Source organism: Gobio gobio (assembly GCF_949357685.1).
Source record: "Gobio gobio genome assembly, chromosome: 7".
Lineage (NCBI taxonomy): Eukaryota > Metazoa > Chordata > Actinopteri > Cypriniformes > Gobionidae > Gobio > Gobio gobio.
Genome location: NC_137103.1, coordinates 51,888,505 through 51,911,684, shown reverse-complemented (window position 1 = coordinate 51,911,684; position 23,180 = coordinate 51,888,505). Strand labels below are relative to the sequence as shown.

At 35.8% G+C, this 23,180-nt stretch overlaps 2 protein-coding genes across 6 annotated transcripts in view; both read right to left on the bottom strand.

The window, feature by feature from the left end:
- grb14 (growth factor receptor-bound protein 14) overlaps window positions 1–19,163 on the bottom strand; it is a 115,877-nt gene extending 96,714 nt beyond the window's left edge. Inside the window, exon 1 of one of the 2 annotated variants that reach the window (XM_079821420.1) lies at window positions 19,033–19,163. The gene's annotated coding sequence lies outside the window, so the exon portion shown is untranslated. Of the gene's footprint in view, window positions 1–8,148; window positions 8,210–19,032 lie in introns of those variants that run through there. The other variant, XM_079821421.1, reaches the window with a different exon arrangement.
- A 2,483-nt stretch (window positions 19,164–21,646) lies between these two features.
- cobll1b (cordon-bleu WH2 repeat protein-like 1b) overlaps window positions 21,647–23,180 on the bottom strand; it is an 89,308-nt gene continuing 87,774 nt past the window's right edge. For 2 of the 4 annotated variants that reach the window (XM_079821415.1, XM_079821417.1), the window contains one exon: window positions 21,647–22,786. In XM_079821415.1, the coding sequence (XP_079677541.1) occupies window positions 22,712–22,786 (75 nt within the window). In that variant the 3' untranslated portion in view covers window positions 21,647–22,711. The remainder of the gene's footprint in view (window positions 22,787–23,180) is intronic. The other 2 variants (XM_079821418.1, XM_079821416.1) reach the window with 2 other exon arrangements.

Below are 23,180 nucleotides of genomic sequence, written 5' to 3'. Positions count from 1 at the left end.
GAACTCCTTTGAAATCACCCACTCGATGAGCTCGTAATCACGACTTCAGAAAAGGGAATTATGACATTTCTGATAGCACATGAAGACACCAGGAGACCAGAGCTATGTCGTTATTTTTATCCCACCATGCTGACCATCTGCATAATTCATAAACGCACATTTATTATGCACAGTACAGTAAGATGACATATGACTGAACATATAAGGCTGAACACCTCTATTGACATTTTCAGTGCGTGAGATTGTCCTGTTTTGTTGTTGCCGGTGTTGTGCTGAATTCTGACCCCCTGCCAGATTATTAGGGGGTCGAAATTCGACACAACACCGGTATCCTGGAGCATGAGCTTTTGAAGCTCCGCCCTCTTCTTGAAGAGGGTCCAGGAGCAGCAGCTCATTTGCATTTAAAGGAATGCAAACAAAAACAACACGTTTTTGCCCAGACTTATTTTACATCTTGTAAAACGAGGCATAATAGGTCGCCTTTAATGCATTGGTTATTGCATGTGCTCTGACACAATCAGCTATGATGCACAGATCTTAAACACTCTAATTGGCCTTATCGAATAGACATAGCAGAGAGAGAGCATGGGGAATGGTTGAGCTATGGTGGTCATATGGTGATGCAGGTTTAAATCTGTTACCATTTCCTGTCATCTCTTCCTCTATCACAGGGGTGGACAATTCCAGTCCTCGAGGGCCACTGTCCAGCAGAGTTTAGCTCCAACCTTAATCAAACACACCTGAACCAGCTAATCAATGTCTTCAGGATTGTTAGAAGGCTACAGGCAGGTGAGTTTTATCAGGGTTGGAGCTAAACTCTGGGGACTGGAAATGCCCATCCCTGCAAGTACAACGTGCAACCAAAAACAAAGTTAAGATTGTAAGGACTGGGTCTAAATTATCCAACACAAGCTGTGCAAATTACTGCCGTCTCAGAGAACTGAACAGTCAAACCTGACATGATAAATCATCTTTTTTTTTACTTGTTAGAACTTGAATGAAAAATGGCCTGTCTTCACAAATAATTATTATACTTTCACGAGTTCATATACGTACATCAAATTAAATAGAGTAAAGATTATGCGTATTTGGCGTGCTGTCCAGGGGAGGGCTCTGGGCTCGTAATTTTGGCATGAACCCAGAGTACCCCAATTATAGAGCTAGTCTAGAACTAGACTGCATTGTATTATGGATTGTGTTGATAAGAGTTTATTAAATCAAAGTGAGGAAATGGTTTGCATTTATATAGCACTTTCAACAGGCCCATGGCCACCAAAGCGCTTTACATATTGCCTCACACAGCCATGTAAGGCGCCATCCAGCTCGTCGGGAGAAGCTGGGGTTAGGGGTCTTGCTCATGGACACCTCGAAACTTGGTCAGGTGGAACCGGGGATTGAACCACCATAACCCTTCATGAACCACTGAGCAACTCCCGCCCCACAGAGATGGGGTGGTGGAGGGATGTTAAAAAACTGTCAACGAAAGGAGGTAAATCTACTGTATATATACACCTGTTATCGTTGATTAAATTGATTACCTTAATGTGCTCCACTCGTGTTTAATTAGGTTTAATTATCTGAACGTGTTCCTCCCGAAATTTGTTCATAAAACATCACGTTTCAAAGATTAGGAAAAATTTAATCAAATGGATTTTAAGAGTAAATCATCATATTAGAATGATTTCTGAAGGATCATGTGACACTGAAGACTGGAGTAATGATGCTGAAAATTCAGCTTTTCAACACAGGAATAAATTACATTTTATTATATATTCAAATAGAAAACATTTATTTTTAATGGGTAATAATATTCCACAATATTACTGTTTTTAATGTATTTTTTATCAAATAAATACAGCATTGGTGAGCAAAATACACTTATTCAAAAACATAAAAAAAAATCTTCCTGACACACACACACACACACACACACACACACACACACACACACACACACACACACACACACACACACACATACATACATATATATATATATTAGGGCTGTAAAAAGATTAATCGCGATTAATCGCATCCAAAATAAAAGTTTGTGTTTGCATAATATATGTGTGTGTACTCTGTTAATTATTATTTATATATAAATACACACACACACACACATTCATGTATATATTTAAGAAATATTTGCATGTATATACTGTTAATTATATACATGCTTGTGTGTGTATTTATATATAAATAATAATTAACAGAGTACACACACATATGTTATGTAAACACAAACTTTTATTTTGGATGCGATTAATCACGATTAATCTTTTGACAGCCCTAATAAATGTATATATATAGCTTCATCACTGAAAGTTCTACTTGGTCTAAGACAAGGACACCCGAGGACCGGGGGCGGAATGGTGGTCCCAAAATAGGTGCTGGGCTAAAACACATTCTTCTGTTATCAGTCAATGCAAACGCTTTCTAATTACATTAGCGGGACGTGAGAGGCACTGCTATTTCAGTTCAGGCCGGGCACTCTTGTGTGCAGTCCCACACGACAACAACAGCCACAGGACAATACACACCCACAGAAGGGTCTCAGCTACAGTAAGTGGGTTCAGAAAGCTGATGATGAGGATGAAAGACGAGGAGAGAGCGACAGCGACATGCTGAATGAAGCGTGTGCTAATAGATAACCATATAAGTGCGTCCGCACGGATCATCTTACCTTTCCATATCTCAGCGGCTGTGTAAACAAATCTCTCCGCACCGCTCACAGCCAGTCTTCCCTGTCATTTTTGTTCTTTCTGAGCAAAATCCATCTTTTTTTGTATCGACTGGTGTTCACTGTACCATTCTTTACTAAGAAATTATTAGGTTTACCAAAAAAAAATTTAATTGTTAATTGCATTATGAAGCTCTTAAATTAAGCTATTTGGTAACACTTTAGAATAATGGTCATTAGTTAACATTAGTTAACTACATTAGTTAACATTAACTAATAATGAACTGCACTTATAAAGCGTTTATTAATCTTTGTTAGTGTTCATTTCAACATTTACTAATGCATTATTAAAATCTTGTTAACATTAGTTAATGCACTGTGAACTAACATGAACAAACCACGAACAGCTGGATTTATATTAACTAACGTTAACAAAGATGAACAAATACAGTAACAAATGTACTGCTCATGGTTAGTTCATGTTAGTTAATACATTAACTAATGACCATTATTCTAAAGTGTTACCAGCTATTTTTCACATTTTCAAAGACCTACAATTCGGGGTGTTCATGTTATACAAATATAGAGAAGCAAATATAAATACAGATTTAAAAGAGTATTTGGGCACTTAAAATAAAAGTTAATAATTAAATAAATAATTAATATGTCAAATTAAAACAAATATGTAATCTAAAAAAAAAACTAAAGTAATGCACTTACCAAAAGATCAAATATTTTACTTGTTTACCTGCATGTCATGTGACCATAAACCAAGATCGGAAAACTGTGAACAAACATGCAAATGTGTTGTTAAATAATTGAAATATTATACTGAAATCTCAGGAGGGACTTCAAGAGAATATTTTAGGTCAAAGGGGGTTTGACTGACAAAAAGTTTGGGAAACCCTGCATTTAGATTTCAAAATATCAAAGCAAGTTAAAATAAGAGTGCAAAACATTACACTGAAACTCTTACAGGGTTTTACTAAAAACTACAAGATTTATTAGTTTCAAATGATAAAACAATCAGCCTGCGTAACAATGGCCACTCAAAAATAGCCCAAAGACCATATGCCAATTTTCAAAACTCAAAATATGCTATTTCCATACCTAAAACACATTATGCAAACTGAAAACCACTATATCCTAGTGATCATAAACAGTTCAATGGCTCCCTATCAGCGGCCCTCCACAAAGCATGAAGTGTTAGTTCACCCAAAAATGTAAATACTGTCATTAATTCCTCACCCTCATGTCGTTCCAAATCTCTAAGAATCTGAAAAATCTTTTCAGCTTTCTGTCCCTCCATTGACCCAAGTGGTTTAACCAAGTTTATGAAGCGACGCGGGTGCTTAGTTTGCGGGGGAAAAAACATGATTTACCACTTTATTAACTAAATATTAATCAACAATGCTCGAGAGCACCACGACGCATGAGTGTTGTGTTGATGCGAGAGCAGACGATGTTGCATGAACATGGATTGGAGATTATTATTTTGTAAATAAAGTGGTAAACTATGTTTTTTTTGCACAAAGCACTCATGTCGCTTCATAAAATTGGGGTTAAACCACTGAGTCACATGGATTATGATGAACCTTTAATGATGTCTTTACTGCCTTTCCGGGGCTTGAAAGTGGTTTAACCACATTTAAAAAGCATAATACCATTGCATTCTATAAAATGTCAAAGCAAGTGACCATATATGTGCTCAGTTTAAAGTTCTCAGTTTAGGATTAGAACGAATTCAACCCAAGCGCTCTTTGTGGATGATTACGTTACTGTTGATCATCTGTCCATCATCGTATAAAGCCCGTCCTGACAATTTGATTGGTGTGAACAGCTCTGGTTCGAGCATAGTTGCTCCACAACGTATCAAGTCCAGACCGAACTTTCCGACCTCAAATGTTGTGGGCGGGGATAAGTTCGGCTGGCATCCAGGCTAGATAATATTGGCCGTGCATTATTTGTATTCAAAATGCACAAACTGATCAAATGTATACCTTCAACAAAAGGCAAGTCGCTTTGGATTCATTTTCATTTATTTAAAACCTGAGATTTAAAATAAACAAGAGTGACCTGGCCAATAGGGTAGCAACAAGTAACATAAAAACCCGATAAAAGCATCTGCTAAATGCATAAATGTAAATAATGTTTAAGCTGATGTAACTCAAACATTGCCATAAAGGTTTGAAATCATCGTCATCTCTCAATTCTGCTCCGGAGGGTTTAATTCAGTGTTCCTTTGCTGTCTTTCTTGTAATGATTAATGCTGAGAGAAGCTGTCAGGAGTAGATCAGCAACAAACAACACGCGTCTGCTGCTGGTTTTCCCTGTCACGACCCATCATCAGTCATCGGATAATGCCACAGACAGTCAGAGCACAAACGTGACTCCATGAGCAGGACATCTACAGTCTGTCTCCCGCTCGTGCGTTTGCTGTGGGTGCGAAACACAAGGCCACTGCGAACTCAAACAATCTGTCTTCACGTAAACCTCTATGTATGTCAGGTTATATATTAACATTCAAACAGGCACGCTGATTCCTCCATTGAAATGTAACTTCGGATCCAACCTTGATTTATGGAGAGGGAACGGTCAGTCAGTCGGTTACACAGTACAAACAACGTCACACATCTATTTCATATCGCAATTGTTTCTCCTAGACAGGAGCGAGGATAATTGGAGAGTAAAACAGACTTCTGGAAAAAAAAGAGCTCTTAGACATGGCTGTGTTCAGAATAGCATACTAACATACTCATCTTACTATCTCTTAATATCTACTTAGCACAGTATGCATATTTTATGTATGCATTTATTCTTCTTTATTTAGACTAGCTAAATGTTTAGTTAGGGCTGGGTATCGTTCAAAAATGTTCGATATCGATATCGATACCTTGACTTTGATACACTGTAAAAAAAATCAGGTCTCCAATTGAACATTTTCTAGTGAGCGATCACATCAACATTTTTCAGTTGGCCAAATTGAATTTCTGTTAATTGATGCAATTAAATTAAATTAAAATTCAAGATATTCAATTTGGCCAACTGAAAATTTTAGATGTGATCGTTCACTAGAAAATGTTCAATTGGAGACCTGATTTTTTTTTTACAGTGTACCGATTGAACTCGATATTCTGTTTTAACAAGATTACATTATCTCAAAAAAACCGTTTGGTTTTATTTTTTCAGTTTGTTGACTTTTTTTTACAGACTCAAAGACTCTTAGGGTACTGGGGGGCGGAGTATATGCCTCACGCTCAAGCACACAAATCAATTTACGATTAACTCTTAACTGTCACTGACCTGCTGGCTTTTTTTTCGTATCATATATTTTTGTAATTATCATAAATTAGGTATCTTTCGAAAGCTTACGAACTCAAAATTCATCCTGTGAAAACCGTTTGGAAATTGGACGCTGCGTTACCATGGAAATGGTACTTTAAATTCTTCTAGCGGGCTCCTCCCCTAGTGGGCGGTGTCATGTTTCATATTACAACATTTATTTTAACTACATTATAATCTAAAAATTTTCTAATCTTGACAAAACACATATCATCGGAAAGGTCTGAGTCTCAAGGTTCCATATTTGGTGACCGTTTTGTGATGGAAGTGACATTTGGACAGAAATTTACAGGAAAATGCATCAAAAAACAATCAATGGAATTTCAATGACACCCGGTGGCTATTTTTGGTATAGCGCCTAAACAAAATCTCATGGGAACTTCAATTTTTGTGATATCAACTTCAAATTTGGAACACAACTTGGTTAGACATATGGCTTTGATTTGGTAGTAATTTTAGATTAAAACATTTTTGTAAAATATATATTTTATATATATATTTATATAAAATAATTATTTAGTACAGTATTTTTAATTTACAGTAAATTTAAACTTCCATAATTTTTTTCATACTTTCATATTTTGAATTGCCTTCACTTCAGCAATAATCTGCCGAGTGTCTGCTCTAAAACAAGACCAAACGTAGGTCTATAATCCAAAGCATTCTTGAATTACAGCCCTTTAAGTTTGGATAGTGCATTTTCATGTGTATTCTCAAAAAGAGGGGTGACAGTTAAGGGGTTAAAGGTGCGGTATGTAGGATTGACTTAGGGGTTGAAATGGGTACTGCAGTCCAAATTCAAAATATTGGAGAGGGTTGTTTCCCCGCCCTCTCCTCCTCAGACCCTCACTCAGATTGCCAGCTTGAGAACACAACAGGAGCGAGCGCAATTGACAATGAAACGCACATTTCAAAGTAGAATAAGTGGTGAATTTAGCATGTTTCCTACATATCTGCAAGCATATTGTGGTATTTTTATGTTTTAGTAAAATGAAAAACTTACATACAGCACCTTTAATTTCACAGCCCTAGTTCATATAGGCAATTCAAATAAGGTAATGATCTTATTTTGTCTCTTGTCTGTTCAGATAATGTCAATTAAAATTTGCTGTCCTATTTTCAATGTAAATCTGTAAATGCATTTAATTTATTTATAAAATGCATGCATTTATTTTATATCTATGGCTGGCTGCAGAGGATGTTTTGACATAATGAAGAAGAAAAAAAAAGAAAAAAAGGTTGAGAAGCACAGGCATACATACAGTATGTTGAAGTGAGCAGTCAATCTCATACAGTTGTTGAATGTCCTGGGACAAAAACAGCTTTCTGGAATGCTGCTGTTCTGTCCCGCTCAAATAACTGTCACTGTAAATCACTGACACATTCGTTAAACAACCGTCCCGACATGCATACTTCACATGTTTCACTTCATCTTTAATTGCAGTTTTACAGTTTTGCTTTGCAGAATCAGCAAAAGCAGTGGCAACTTCTGAACTAAAAGATCATAAATATGCTATTAAATGTGAATTATTATGGGATATAGCAAAAATTATATTTTCAATATTTAACCTGGGAATTTTATTCAGTTTTTTTTTTAATAAGAAGGAATTTTAGAGATAATTAAAAAGATTTTAAAGCCAGCATGAAACTATAGCTATAGACCCTTTTCACAGACTGTGATGATGCGTTTTAATGGTAAATCCTGCAACGTTTTTTGTATTTTCATTTTTTTTTTTTTTTATATATGTACATTATAAAACTAATACTTTGTATTTTAACGCATCAAATTACAAAAAACAAGTTACCGCTGCTGTGAGTGAGGGTATTTCTAATACAGCGTCTATGGGAGTGATGGTAAACATTAACATCTTTCTCTCTTTTCACTGCAGTTATCAATCTCACTCCATTTTTTTCCCTCTTTTTCCCTGAAATCACTATTGAGGCAGTTTTCTTTTGCTATTTGAGCAAATGGACACAAAAAAAATATTCTCTCATTCATAGCTATAATATTTAACCCAACTATGAGACTTCCGCTCTGAGCAACCCGGAAATGTAAAAAGGGTCTATTTAATGCACTTTCTTGCTCTTATTGTGCTCAAATAAACAAACAAGTAAATAAAAATCACCTCCATATCTTGCTCTGCCACCGAAACGCCCTTCCTTTTATGACGAAACCATGAATCTCTCTTCTCCTGGTAGTAACATCAACTTTTTATGATCCAATCTGATGGATAAAATGATCACGTTTTCTCATTGCTTCACTGAGAAATACATGAGATTACAGCAGCAAAAAATGACAAAAGCTTCACAATGACTTTGCTTTACATCCATGGAAACAATGTGTTATGCACTATAGTCAATATCTCTGAACAAATACATTTGTATAAATGTAAACGGAAGGGTAAATATGAATGCAGTCTAAACACTGCTTCCTTTTGTCTGAATTCCTTGCTAATCTTTTTAATGTCAGAATGATAAGACAGTCTGTTTAATAAAGCATGTTACATAACCCTCAACAACTCCATTCTCTAAAGTCATATCATTCAATCATGCACTCTTTTATCAGGAGATAAACGGCAGGCCTTTGAATTCAACCGACTAAAATATTCAACCCATGAAATATTGATAGGTAGACTTCAGATTGCTGCTCCGAAAGGCTCGCTTTCAGGGAAAAGAGATCTCTTTATTTTCTTGTAGACAGCCATGAGATTCAACAAAGAGCAAATTGAGACTTTAGAGAGTTCAGATCAATACAGTCGGGTTCCGGAAGAATAAACTTTATAAACATTGAGTTTCTCCATAGGGAGATTGATTTTGAACGATAACTTATAAACCTTTACAGACAGCTGTTAATGGTGTTAAGAGTGTTAATCGATGGTTTTGCTTCTGTTGAAGCGTCAGCCCTCGTTATTTCAACTTAGTTTTAAAAGAATCCAGTTTAATAGAAGAATTCGTGGTGGAAAAACTACATCACCATGATGAGTCGAAACCATAGACTGTAAAAAAATATGGACGTACACTCTAAAAAAAAAAAGGTTCTCTATGCCACCAAAAATGGTTCTTGGCTTGTAATAGGGGAACCTTTTTAAGTGCTAAATAGCACCAATTTTGGTGCTTCAGTGGTTCTTCAGCAGTTCTTCAGAGGTTCTTCACCGGTTCTTTGACTAAGGTGCTATATAGCATCTCTTTTTTTTTTAGAGTGTAGTGTCCGAGACGTCACCCATAGGATTCTGAAGAGCAGTTTTGAAGCATAAAGTAGGGTCGAGCTGGCCGTTGTGTAAATTAATATGTTGTTTTATGTGAATGAGTAGGCTCAATGATTCTCACATCATTTTGAAGCAAAAACTCAATGCAAAAACACCCAATAATCAAAGGTCTTGTGAACACATATCTATTGTGTGTTTTGAAGCCTTAATTAAAAAAAAAAAAATTTGTTTCAAAAATTATGCCTAAACATTATTCTCTCAAAAATACAAGCATGTACATACATGTTGCTCACATATTATGGTAGCCCAGTTTATGCTGAATACAGTGTAATTACACTTTTGCCATTAATATGTTTATAAGCAACTGAAAACTGCACAAATGTCAGAACATGTCAAAACTTCTAAAGGGCCCCAAAACAGCTCAGACTCCTAGGGGTTAAATAATATAACAACTTTTAATTTACGTGAACTTAAAACAATCATCACATAAACCCATTAAAATAAATATCACATATACCTTCAATATATCAGGGCTCAATTTGTTCAATTAGCTGTCAGACCGGTTCAGATTTTATGACCAAAAAGTTATTGTTTTCATTGACCCACGTACCCTTTTAAACAGTGCTTTAATATTTTCAGGTGTATCCAACAGGTAGGACATATACAGAAACGGAATAAACTTCAGTCTTGACAGATAGCACCAGGTTTATTAGGCTGCTGTCACTTTAAGACATGACGCGGATCGACACGCATCGCATTTTCTTTAACTCTTTACATTAATTTAAGACTTAATTTAACTCATTTAAGACTGTGCTTGAGAGGATACTAGACAGGCATTTTGGCATAATTTTGTGTGTTTTTGGTCGCATTTACACTGCAGGTCTTGATGCCCAATTCCGATTTGGTGACTATATCGACGACCGGCTTACATCATCTTTTAAAAGCGAGCTATTTGCATTTACACTACACACTGGCAAAGCAGCCCATGATGTTCTGACCCGGAAATGGAAGTAAAATGGAGTGATATGCAATGGACGCAGACGAAATGATTATTCAATGTTTCGCTTTGCACACTATCTTTAAAGGTCAGTAAAACATTGCTCACGTAAGGCGGAGAAGAAAGAGGAGAGCCATTAGTGTCATGTGATCGCAGTTCACGTCCACCTGAGTTGACTTCCCTTTTTCAATGACGTACGTACGACTCGCATTTACTGGGGAATATCCGCTTACATGGCAGACGCAAATGCACGTATCCGAATCATATCGGACTTATTACCACATATGAGTGAGGCCTGAATCTGATCGGAGAATATCAGAATTCATGTGTTTTTTTTCCTGCTTACACGTTCACATGTCATATCCGATCTGTGCCACATGAGAGGGAAAAATTGGAATTGGGTCACTTGAACCATGCAGTGTAAATGGATCCTTTGTCTGTTCAAGCGCTGTGTATCACACAGACAGGAGATTCACAGAATTTGTGTTTTATCGCGCTTGAATGGTTTAAAAGCATTTGCATGAATAAGAGCATGATCATATAATGTAACGCTAGCCATTGGACGATGGGGGAAACGGATGCTGCGTTAATTGCGTTAAATATTTTGACCGCGTTAAACGGAAAAAATGAATCGCTTCCGTTAACGCGTTTATTTTGACAGCACTATTTAAAATATATTGTTTTTATATATAAAATCAAAACAAATTTAATAAGTTGTTTTATATTTCTCCATCATTTTTCACTTAATTATTCTGTTTGCAATGCTTCATGGGATTGTAGTTGTTTGTACTAGTACTTTTTTGCATCAAATCAAAGTTTGTAATGCTATGATTCACCTCGTAGCTGGTTGGTTTTGTTCATGCTAGGGCTGAAACGATTCATCGAGTTACTCGATTAACTCGATTACAAAAATTCCTCGAGGCAAAAATTCTGCCTCGAAGCCTCGTTAAATTCCTATGACGTGCACTATACGCGCAGGATCTGATTCACACGGACCGCTGTTCAATGTTCAGGAAGCACACCATAGCGCATGATACATTTTGAATTTAGTTTAGATTCTAGATGCCCAGAATCACTATAGTAACTGCATGTTTTACACAGTTTATGTAAGTTGATTACCGTTCTTATAGCTGCCACACACACACACACACACGCGGCGCGTGCAACCCCTGAAGCCAGATCGCTTTCACTTTCATCCTCATAAAGTTTGTCAAGTAAATGCTTTTAAAGCCTTGCCAGTTTGAACATTGAAGCGGTTGTGCAATATTCAAAAACAACAATACGGAAAACTTATCCGTTCAGTGCTCAGCTTTTTTCTGTGACACGGAGAGTTGAGCTGTGTCGCGTCTTTGACAACGAGCGCGCGCCCTGAAGGCAGACCTCTTTTCGCGTGAAGATCGCGCGCGGAGAGCAGCGCAGAACTGATAGTGGAAAATCAGTAACATACACACACAGTTGCTAGGTTACCATAGCAAATAGGCTCACCACATATGATATATTATTTGTTAGTAGCTTATTGGTAAATGCTGCAGGTGTAGAAATCTACATAAAAGATATTTACTTTGATGTCAGCGCTAGATTACAGCATGAAACCTGTTGTGCATATTAATAAATTAAATAGCTTTTCCTCTTCATTTTCGTTATGCATTATTTGTTTTGGTTGTTTAAAAACACGGGGGGAAAAATGTATCCGATTAATCGATTAATCGATCGATTAAGTGATAGATTAATCGATTACAAAAAGAATCGATAGCTGCAGCCCTAGTTCATGCCTTATAATGCTTTAAAGATGCACTGTGTAAATTTTAGCGGCATCTAGTGGTGAGGTTGTGAATTGCAACTGCCCACCGCTCACCCCTTCCTTTAGAAGCACATGGAGAAGCTACGGTGGCTGACACAGCAAAAATGGCGACTTCACTGTAAGGGGACCCGCGCTGTGTGAAGATAGAAATGCCTCATTCTAAGGTAATAAAAACACAACGGTTCATTATGTAAGGTCTATATACACCACTGAAAACATAGTTATGTATATTATATTGCATTTCTGTCAATAGATCCTCATAAATATTACACACTGCACCTTTAACGCCATTTTTTAAATCCCTCTGGGAGAAATGGATGGATAAAATACTTCTGAAACCAACACTGCCAAAAAAGTGGGCGCGCACTAATGCATATGATTTTCCTCTAGGCTTTGCATATTGGATCCATACATGTATAATTGTAGATAAATATGACTGTAAATAAAATAATATCTAATGATTCACAATAAGGGCAGCGTTGAAATAGGCATTACAGCAGATTATTCTCTCATAGGATGTGAACACATAACTATTTTACAAATCACACCCTAAATGAGTTTAATAATCCACAGAACCTGGTGTGAATCAGCAGTTACTGTCTAGACCAATCCAAACTGTGCTTCACAAAGACACACTGATAATAACACTAAACGGGCTGAAGAGAGGATCCTGTACAATGGTTTTACGTTGTAAAATGGAATAAGCTTCTCTCAACATGTCAGAACAGCAGTTTATTGGTCTTGTTTTAATTTCGGGTCATTCCTGTTATGCAGCAACGTTATAACTTCTTTTTTTTAAATGCTTGAGTTGTTGTAAGTATTCATTAAATGTAGTCTTCATGAGTATGATCTGCATGGTCAGACACCTCAGCTTTATTAATTATATATGACTTGATTGTTTACATAACACAAAACTATTAACAGGATGAAAATAAAGAGCTCAAAGTCATTTTGTTAACCATCTTTTGAAATGGATCCAATCTTACCAACACACAACATCACAGAATACATCACATTAATAACACTCACTAATGCTTGTGCTGATGTTTTCCCTACAAAATGAAACGGTTCTTCCGCCTACATCTAGCGTGACCTTTCCAACGTGATTAAGTAATGGCTGGCGTGTCGCAGACCAGCACAAGATGAACAATTGTGGTTAAAAAATATATACATAAAAATTTTTTTTTTTTAAATGACCAATCGTTTTGCTAGATAAGACCCTATTCCTCGTCTGGGATCGTGCAGAGCCTCTGAAGCCCTTCCTTTGAAACTGCATTGATTTGGACCTTCAACCATTGGTTGCCATTGAAGTCCATTATGTGGAGAAAAATCCTTGAATGTTTTCCTCAAAAAACTTAATTTAATTTCCACTGAAGAAAGAAAGACATGAACATCTTGGATGTAATTGGGGGTGAGTAAAATATCAGGAAGTGTTCATTTTGAAGTGAACTAATCCATAAAAGGTCCCATGGCATGGATATTTTATTATTTTATAATGTTTCCTGAGGTGTACTTATATTGTTAGTATGGTTTTTACATCATAAAATGTCATAATTTAGAAATAAAAGCCATTTTCTATTCTGATATTAGCCCTCTGGCTGAATGCTCTGCTTCAAGGGGCGTGTCTGATGTGAGACAGTGTAAACGGTCACTGTTGTGATTGGCTGACATCTTTGCATTTGAAATGAGTATTAGATTATGTGGCGGAGGGGGCGTGGTTTAGTGAGGTCTGCAAGCGCTGCCAGAGAGAGAGAGAGATGGACTGCATGTGGACCAGAGAGACCTTAGAGCTGGAGAAAGATAGCTGAGAAAGTTTTATTGTACCGAGTCGTTGAGAGCGAGAGTTTATTTTGTTTGTATCTGAGATCTCTTAATAAACACAAGTCCCAGTCACGCCGACCCTGTCGTCTTCCTCCTTCCTCCTTATTCTACAAACTTTGTAACGTGGAAGTTTTTTTACCATCACAGTCGTCGAGATGAACGGATAGTGAAAGTGTTGATTATAGTATTATTTTTATATCTTTTCCCATCACATGAAAAGCTGCAGTGATGAGCATTGAGTACACAGACAGTCTGTTGATGGCTTGAATGCAGTGATCTCATTGCAATGCGTTTTCTCTCACAAAATGCTTTCACCACAACTAACAGCAAAAATGACACCGACAGGAATACAGCAAGAGCTTTGTGCAGCATAACAGCGTCATCCATTATAACGGCAGTTTGGGCAAGTGTGCAGATACACTCGCGACGTGTGATTGACAGCTCCGAACATTATAAAGAGAGTTCTTAGATCGCTAATCTAGCATCTAATCACAATTGAAATAACGGATTTGTTTCTTGCAACTAACAGAAACGATGTGAAGTTGATCGTTTTAGTCACTGGCTTGATTCGCTGATGCATTACGCTTACGCTTCTAAAACGATTTAGAAAGAAAGTCTGTGTGAACTTGAATGATTAGCTTCACATCAGAAATCACTGATCACAGATCAGGCATTAATGAACACTGTTACTCACTGTTTGTGGCGGTGCTGTCGAATCCATATGGTAAAGTCTGTTTGTAAAGCCTGTGCTGACATCGCGACTGATAAACAGAATCCATTTTATCCAAATTCTCTGGGTGGGCAAAGCAGAGGAAGGGGAGGTAACCATAGAGGTAACCGTTCCCAATATGACGACATACAGGAAAGATTCCAGATCGGCTCGTCTGAGCTCTCATTTTCTCAAAGGCAGAGCAGGACACACAGAACTCGGTTTACACCCATCGAAATTTCTAGCCACTTCTAGGGGACCATATACAGGTTAGGGGAACTCATATTAATGTTAAAAAACCTCATCAAATGAAATTTTCATGCCATGGGACCTTTAAGAAAGTGGCTTTTAAAAGGATTTGGATGGAAAATAATATTGAGGGCACCGAAAATTTCTAAAACTGATTATCAATCAGTTATCAATTTGATTATTAATCAAATTAATTGCAAGCCATAATTAACATTGGCTTTAACGAATTATGTCAAAACCAAAGTAAAGAAAATCGGTAACACTTTACAATAAAGTATCATTTGTTAACATTAGTTAATGTTTGTCATTATTATTTAAAAAAAAATTGTAAATGTAAAGCAACACATTTGTTACAGTTTTTATTAATCTTTGTTAGTTGAAGGTGCACTATGTAACATTTGTCCAGTAAAATATCCAAAAACCACTAGGCCAGTGTTATCTATTTTGTTCAGTTCAGTACTTACAATATCTCAAATGTTTCCAACTATTTGTAAATTTTGAGAAAATGGCTATTTTAACCAAGGAACCGGCACGTGTGAGGGAGTCGTCTGTCGATGCCGTCATATCTGCCTTCCCCTCGGTTTCCGGTTTTATTCTGCAGAAATGCTTTACTCTCACTGCAGTGTGAACAAGTGCCATAGCAGCCGCAGATAGAACGCACAGAGTAACGTCATAACTTCATTTTCAACACACTCAGATGTGTCTAATATGATAAACAGAGCTGCTTAACCTCAGACTCATGACCGGAAAAGCGGAAGTGGCGCTGGGGACTGTGGCATAATAAAAGTCCCGCTGCTCGCGAGGCGTGTGTTGTGTTCATCTTATTAACAATCGCTCCAGCGGTTCCTCAGCTCCACAACACTCGCTCCTGCTTCTGCTTCAGACTACAGTAACGCTAATAATCACATCCATGAACATGATTTCTGCCCGAGTCCTATCCCGCTTCTTTCCCGGCTGTGAGGTGAAGACCACATGTCCCAAGATTCTGCGCTCAAACGTGGCGTCATCAAACTACGCCTTTGTTTTGAATAGGCGACCTCAAGCGGACGGAAAAGTTACAAAGTGCACCTTTAATAAAAATCCAGCTGCTCTTTGTTTGTTCATGTTAGTTCAAAGTGCATTAACTAATGTTAGCAGATACGTTTGATTGTAATGTGTATTAGTAAATGTTGAAATTAATATGAACTAAGATTAATAAATGCTGTAGAAGTATTGTTAGTTCATGTTTACTAATGAAACCTTATTGTAATTCAGTTCACTTACCTGTGATATTATGATATGATTATGATGTTATCCATCTTTACAAACTGTGTCTTTAATATTTCGTTCAATATAAGGCATAACAGGAACGACCCGTTTCATGTTCCTATAATCCCACTGGAGTGACGGCTCATTGGCAGTCAAAAGACAAAAAACGGCTGATTGTGTTTCCACAATATTTGTAGGCCTGATTCGTTTTTTATAGTCCTCCTGACACACATTGACTTGATGTAAAAGTTCTTTGTGTAAAGCGCCGCTCCGTGAAACCAGTTGCCTGTGTAAATGCTGTGCAGGGAACCGGTTGAGGAGTGACTATCACATGGTCTGTTCATTTCAGCGCATGAACCAGAGCCACACAAAAGAGTCGCAGGACATACAAGAGCAGATAATTATAGCCTGTAGCACAATCCCAGACACCCACCCTCGGCCGACTGCGCTCCATCACTACAATCACTGCATTCACAAACACCGTCCACTCTAATGTGCCATTAACATGCAATCTTCTTACTAACACACACTTTGTTGGTCTGGCCGGGCGGAGCGATGAAGGGAGGAGAATGAAGGAGGAGAATGAAGGAGGAGAATGAGTCTCTGCGCTTATTCTTACAGATACAGTCTAACGTTTGAGCCCTCTTGATCAGAGCAAATTATTATCTATTATTTCTTCATCAGCAGCACATCAAAAATAAAACTGACCCATAAAGAATTATAAGTATTAGTATGATTATGATAAAAAAAAAAAATTATATTTCTTTATTGATTTGTTTTAATTTGGATCATTTAAATAATAATAATTATAAAATAAATTATCATTATTATCATAATTATTATATTTCTTTATTGATGTGTTTATTGACTTTTATAATTTAAATAATAATAATAATTATTATAAAAATTGTATTATTAGTACATACTTCTTTATTGATTATACAATTATTATTATTATTGTCATATTTTTTTATTGAGGTTTATTTTTTATCATTTAAATAATAAAAATTATTATTATAAAACATTTATTATTAGCATATGTTTCTTTATTGATTATAAAATTAGTATTATTAATAATAATAATAATGTGGTAATAATGTAATAATGTTTAATTTTTATAATTTAATACTAATAATATTAATATATTTATTGATTTGATTAATATTTAAATAGGAATAATTTAAATAAGAATACTTAAAACATATATGTATTATTATATTTCTATATTGATTTGTTTAATTTTTATCATTTAAATAATAATTATATAAAATATTTTATATTTAATTTGTTTAATTTTTATCATTGAAATAATAATTATAGAAATTATTATTATTATTGTTATTATATATTTCTATATTGTTTTAATTTTTATCATTTAAATAATAATAATTATTATTATAAAAATATTATTATATATTTGACGTGTCGACTTTTTATCAATATATTTTAATAATGAGGATAATAATAATTATTATTATCAATTAATTAGTTTAATTTTTATCATTTCAATAATAATTATAGAAAATATTATTATATATTTCTATATTGGTTTAATTTTGATCATTTAAATAGTAATAATAATTACTATTTTTATTATATTTCATTTATTGATTTATTTAATTGATAAAAATTGTTTTTAAAATAATAATCATTTATTTAAATTATAACACAAAAAGCATTAAAGAAATATATTCCTTCTCTAATAGTACTGTTTTGCTGTAAAATAAAATGTATTATTATATTTTTATTTTCACAGAATTCTGTCCTTTGGAAGCATGTGACTGCTTTCATGCCTTAAAGACAGATCTAGCACCATAAAAATAAAATAAACTTATTCTCAGCTGGTAATAAAGTATGTTTTGTAAATATGCATGTGTGTAGTGTGTCATTTTTTTATGCAATGTAATATAATCTGGACATATTACACACGAAGGGTCATGTGACCTACAACACCGTTCCGCACCATTTACCAACACGACGGATGATTTCTGAATATCACTCGGAAAGATTCAAAACATTTAAATCATAAAATCTCCATAATAACACTGAATTAGATCCGCCCCTAGCGCTTCAAGCACACGCCCTCTCTCCAAAACCACGCCCTCCAAAGACCTGTCAGCCAACCGGAAATCAGCAAAGCCAACCTCAGCAAATGATTGGATGGCAGAAGGACAAAAAGCCTGATTGCCTTTCAAGAGTCTAGGGCTGTCACAGAAACAGGTGAATACATTAATGTATTTATTATTATAATAATTAGGTCTATTATTTAAAATATCATGTTAAAAATGTCCATTATAACTGATAGATATCATATTTCTGTGATATCACTCATAATAAGGGAAACAATATGCATGCTATTTGAAAAATAATATATAAATAACCTTTACAACACTAATATTTCGTTCAAGATATGCAAATATAGATTCTTTAGAAACTTGACTGGCAGGATTAGGGTTAATGTTAGAAGATATTTTGCTTTAAATACATCATACCAACGCAAAAAGAGTATTACATGTTCAGTTTGAGGGCAATAACGACTTTAAAATCAAAAACAAAGAGCTGATTAACATATTTATCGTACGAGTGGTCAGTCAGCCGAGATTAAATCGCCACCTGCACTTCTCTGTCTGACCAGTAGGTGACGGTATTTCAAGAGCCACTTTCACCAAAGAGAAGTTTATCTTCTAATAAAACTCAAATCTGTTAAATGACACCCTGTAAATGTGTATCTTACATTAAAACAAATATGCAACTAAACAGTACAGCGCTATAAAAGTAAATAGGCATAGTAAATTGCACAAACTGTTGTAATGACTGACAGGATTCCTTAATTGGTCTGCCTTGGTTAACATGAAAAGGGAAAATCCTGAAATAACTCCTGTATAGTTAAGAGTTTGTTCATAAAACAAAAGCATGACACATATAAACGCATATATCTCATTGCACAAAGTCATTAAAGTAATGTTAAATGACACTTACGTCGTCCAGAACAGCAGCTGCGTGCGCGAGTAGTTGTTCTGCTGACATAAGCATATTTCACATAGTACAGTACAGTACACTGTGTTACTGTACCGCGTTAACGAGTGTCCCTGCCAAGCCTAAGATCCCTCAGACCGCACTTTAGTGTCGCATTTGAAGGCGTAGAGTCATGTGATATGTTATATGGCTCTGTCTGTATCTGCTTCTGCTCCGCGCTCGCGCTCCCACCACCACCATCGCTGCCGGTAACCGACTGAGCCTGTGCACGCGCGGCGCTCCTGTCACTCACGATACTGAGCTGAGAGGAGAAACGCGCGCGCACGCGCACACACACACACACACACGCATGAAGCACGAGGATGTGCTGCTCATCTGAAGAGAGAGAGAGAGAGAGAGAGAGAGAGAGAGAGAGAGAGAGAGAGAGAGAGAACTACTATAAAGCAAGAGGGAGAAAACCCAAGAAAGAGGAAGTGAATGAAAGATAAGAAAAAAAGGCATGCTAAAAGATTGAAAGAAAGATGAAGAACATGTAAGAAGAAATTGCGAGACAAAGAAAAGAAAATGTGAAAAAGGAAAGCATGTAAGATTGAGAAAAAGCAATAAGAAAATAAATAATGTACATTAAAAAAAAGAATCAAAGGTGAAGAAAATGCAAGAAAAGACTAATAAATTGCCAGAGCAAAAATGAATGGGATGAAAAAGCAAAAATTACGATTACGAATAAAAAAATGAAAAAATTAACATGCAGGTAAAGAATGAAAGAAAGATGAAGAAAATGCAAAAAGAAAATTGCAAGACAGAGAAAAGAGATGAAAATGTGAAAAAAAGAAAGTTTAAGAAAAAGCAATAACAAAACAACATAATGCATATGCTAATAAAAGAATGAAAGATAAAGAAAGGCAAGAAAATATGAATAAATTGTAAGACGGAAAATGAAAGGGATGAAAATGCAAAAAAAAAGAAAGATGAAAAACTCCAACAACAAAAACATTTTTAAGTCCAATGTGCAGATCTAAAAAAAGAAAAAAGTTGAATAAAATGCAAGCAAGATTAAGAAAAAGCAATCGAAAGGAAATAATGTACATGCAAATAAAAGAAAGGCAAGAAGAAAACACAAGAAAGGAAAGCTAAAGAAAATGCTAGAAAGATAAAAAAGCAAGAATGAAAAGACAAAATAACATGCAGCAAAAAGAATGAGAGAAAGATGAGCAGGCAAGAAAAGAAAATGAATCAAAGAGAAAAAAACAAGAAAAAAGATAAAGATGAACATGCAGCTAAAACAATGAAAGATGAAGAAATGCTAGAAAAGAAAGATGAAAACGGCAAAGAAAACAAATGGTTTTCCATAAGAAGATGAAGAAAATGCAAGAAAATAAATAAGACACCGCGAGAAAAATGCATGAAAGAGATAACGCATGATACAGGGTAAAAACAGAAAAGAAAAAAAGCTAAAGCAATGCAAGATGAAGAAATGCAAGAAAAGAAAGATGAAAAACTGCAAAGAAAAAATTGTTAGGTCCAATGTGCAGGTGTGAAGAAAGAAAGAAAGAAAAAGAACAAATGAAAGAAAGAAAGAACATTTAGGACTAAGAACCTAATTAAAAGAAAAAAAGAAAATAGGGAGTTGGACAAAGAAAGAAAGAACAAAGGAAGGAAGGAAAAAAGGAAGAAAGGAATGAACGAAGGAAGAAAAAAGGTAGGAATGGAGGAAGAAAGGAAGGAAGAAGGGAAATAAAGAAAGAACATTTAGGACTCAAATAAAAAAAGAAAGAAAAAAGGAAGGAAGGAAGGGAGGAAAGAAAGATAGAAGGAAGTAAAAAAGGAAGAAAGAAAGTAAGGAATGAACGAAGGAAGAAAAAAGGAAGGAATGGAGGAAGAAAGGAAGGAAGAAGGGAAATAAAGAAAGAACATTTAGGACTCAAAACCAAATAAAAAAAGAAAGAAAAAAGGAAGGAAGGAAGGGAGGAAAGAAAGATAGAAGGAAGTAAAAAAGGAAGAAAGAAAGTAAGGAATGAACGAAGGAAGGAAGAAAAAAGGAAGGAATGGGGGAAGGAAGAAGAGAAAAAAAAGAAAGAAATTTAGGACTAAGAACCAAATAAAAAAAGAAAGAAAATGGGGAGTTGCAAAGAGAGAAAGAAAAAAGGAAGGAAGGAAAAGGGAGTGAGGAAAGAAAGAAAGAAGGAAAAAAGGAAGGAAATAAAGGAAGGAATGGAGGAAGGAAGGAAAAGAAAGAAGGAAGGAGTGGATGGAGGGAAGGAGAAAGGAAGGAAGGAATGGAGGGAATATTTTCTTCAACAAATGTTTTTGATGGTCACACTCTGAGAATCTCTATTTAGTTTGTTTATCAATGCTGTAGGACTGATGGGAAGACTCATCGTGTTCCTCCTTCATTACACACACACACACACACACACACACACACACACACACACACACACACACACACACACACACACACACACACACACACACACACACACACACACACACACACACACACACACACACACACACACACACACACACACACACACACACACACACACACACACACACACACACACACACACACACACACACACACACACACACAGTAACACAAAGAGAGGACACCAACTGTAAAAGTGAGGTTTAATACAGAACAGAGAGGAGAGTTGAATTGAAATAATACAGCAGTTTTCTCTCCTCAGAGCCCAGTGTTTCTGTCAAATTCATCATCTGATGTTGTGGGATCCAGAAAACTGTTCAATAACATTATTATTCAAACATAATCGCAGCCCATAATTAAAGATACATTCTGTCCTAATGCTTGACAAGGGATTAAGGTGTGACTGAAGAAGTTTCAGTACCATTTTTTTATTGTCTAATAATTACATAAATCAAATCTATAATAATTTAAACAAAATTAGGCCTCGAAATAGATCAGAGCATTTTCTCTCACATCTGCCTATTTACACATTTCATAATGTAATTCATATGTCAAGAAACACCCAAAAATACATTTTTCATATATGATAACATTATTAGGATCTCTGTTACTTTTATTGAGAGGGGGGGGGGGGGGGGGTGTAACAGACATTAAGGAAATATATGAATCTGTAGAATAAATTAAATGAAATCCACAACTATAGTTCATCTCCACGCTTTTTGAACAATCATAATTCATTTTTTATTAAAAGAATAATTCGCTCAAAAAAAAAAAAAAAGGGGGGAAAAAATCCTTTTTGTCATTTTAGGAGCTTGAAAGATTAACTTTTTTTATTTATAATTTTTTAAAAATATTTTTCACTTTCAAAATAAAATGCCTTAAAGGAATATATTTTTTTTATTATTAGATTTTTTTTTCCATTTATGGCATGTTGTGGCTAATAAAAAAAGATGTGTGAAGAAAAACACGAGGGGGAAAAAGTGAAAGTGAAAGACTGCGCTCTACGCAGTTTCTGTCCAGGTCCAGATAAAAACGTACAGAAAGTTTTCTGGTGTGTGAGAAATCTAAAAATCAATGAATGCAAAAAAACAAAACAACAAAAATGAACTCTGAAGATTTTCTCATGACCTGTTGAATGTTTGCGAATTCTGTCAATGAAGGATGACGGGATGAAGGGATGAAGGATGAAGGGATGAAGGGATGAAGGATGAAGGGATGAAGGGATGAAGGGATGAAGGATGAAGGGATGCTTCATTCTTCCGCTGAATGAAAGACTTCCGATGTTCCCTTCAATGTATGAGACGGTGCTAAAGATGCTTCAGACCCCTGTGGAGAGGGTGGGGGGGTCACAAACAAACTTTACAAACTTTTATAAATGATTCATCATGGACTGTCAGTTATTGATGGTGTGTTGAGGTAGATAAATACGGAGCCCCTAAAGCAGGCGTGTCCAAACTCGGTCCTGGAGGGCCACTGTCCTGCAGAGTTTACCCCAATTAAACACACCTGAACCAGCTAATCTGTGTCTAAGGGCGTTTTCACACCTGAAAGTCCGCACCAAGGTCCGAACCGAAGTTCATGTTTTGATACATTTTATACATTGGGTTAGTTTTGGTTTGGTTCACATTGCAATTATGCGAGCGCACTAAAGAACTTTACATGACACGCTTGCGTCCACTCGTCATCATCATGTGGGCGGCATCTGGACATTGATTGGTTT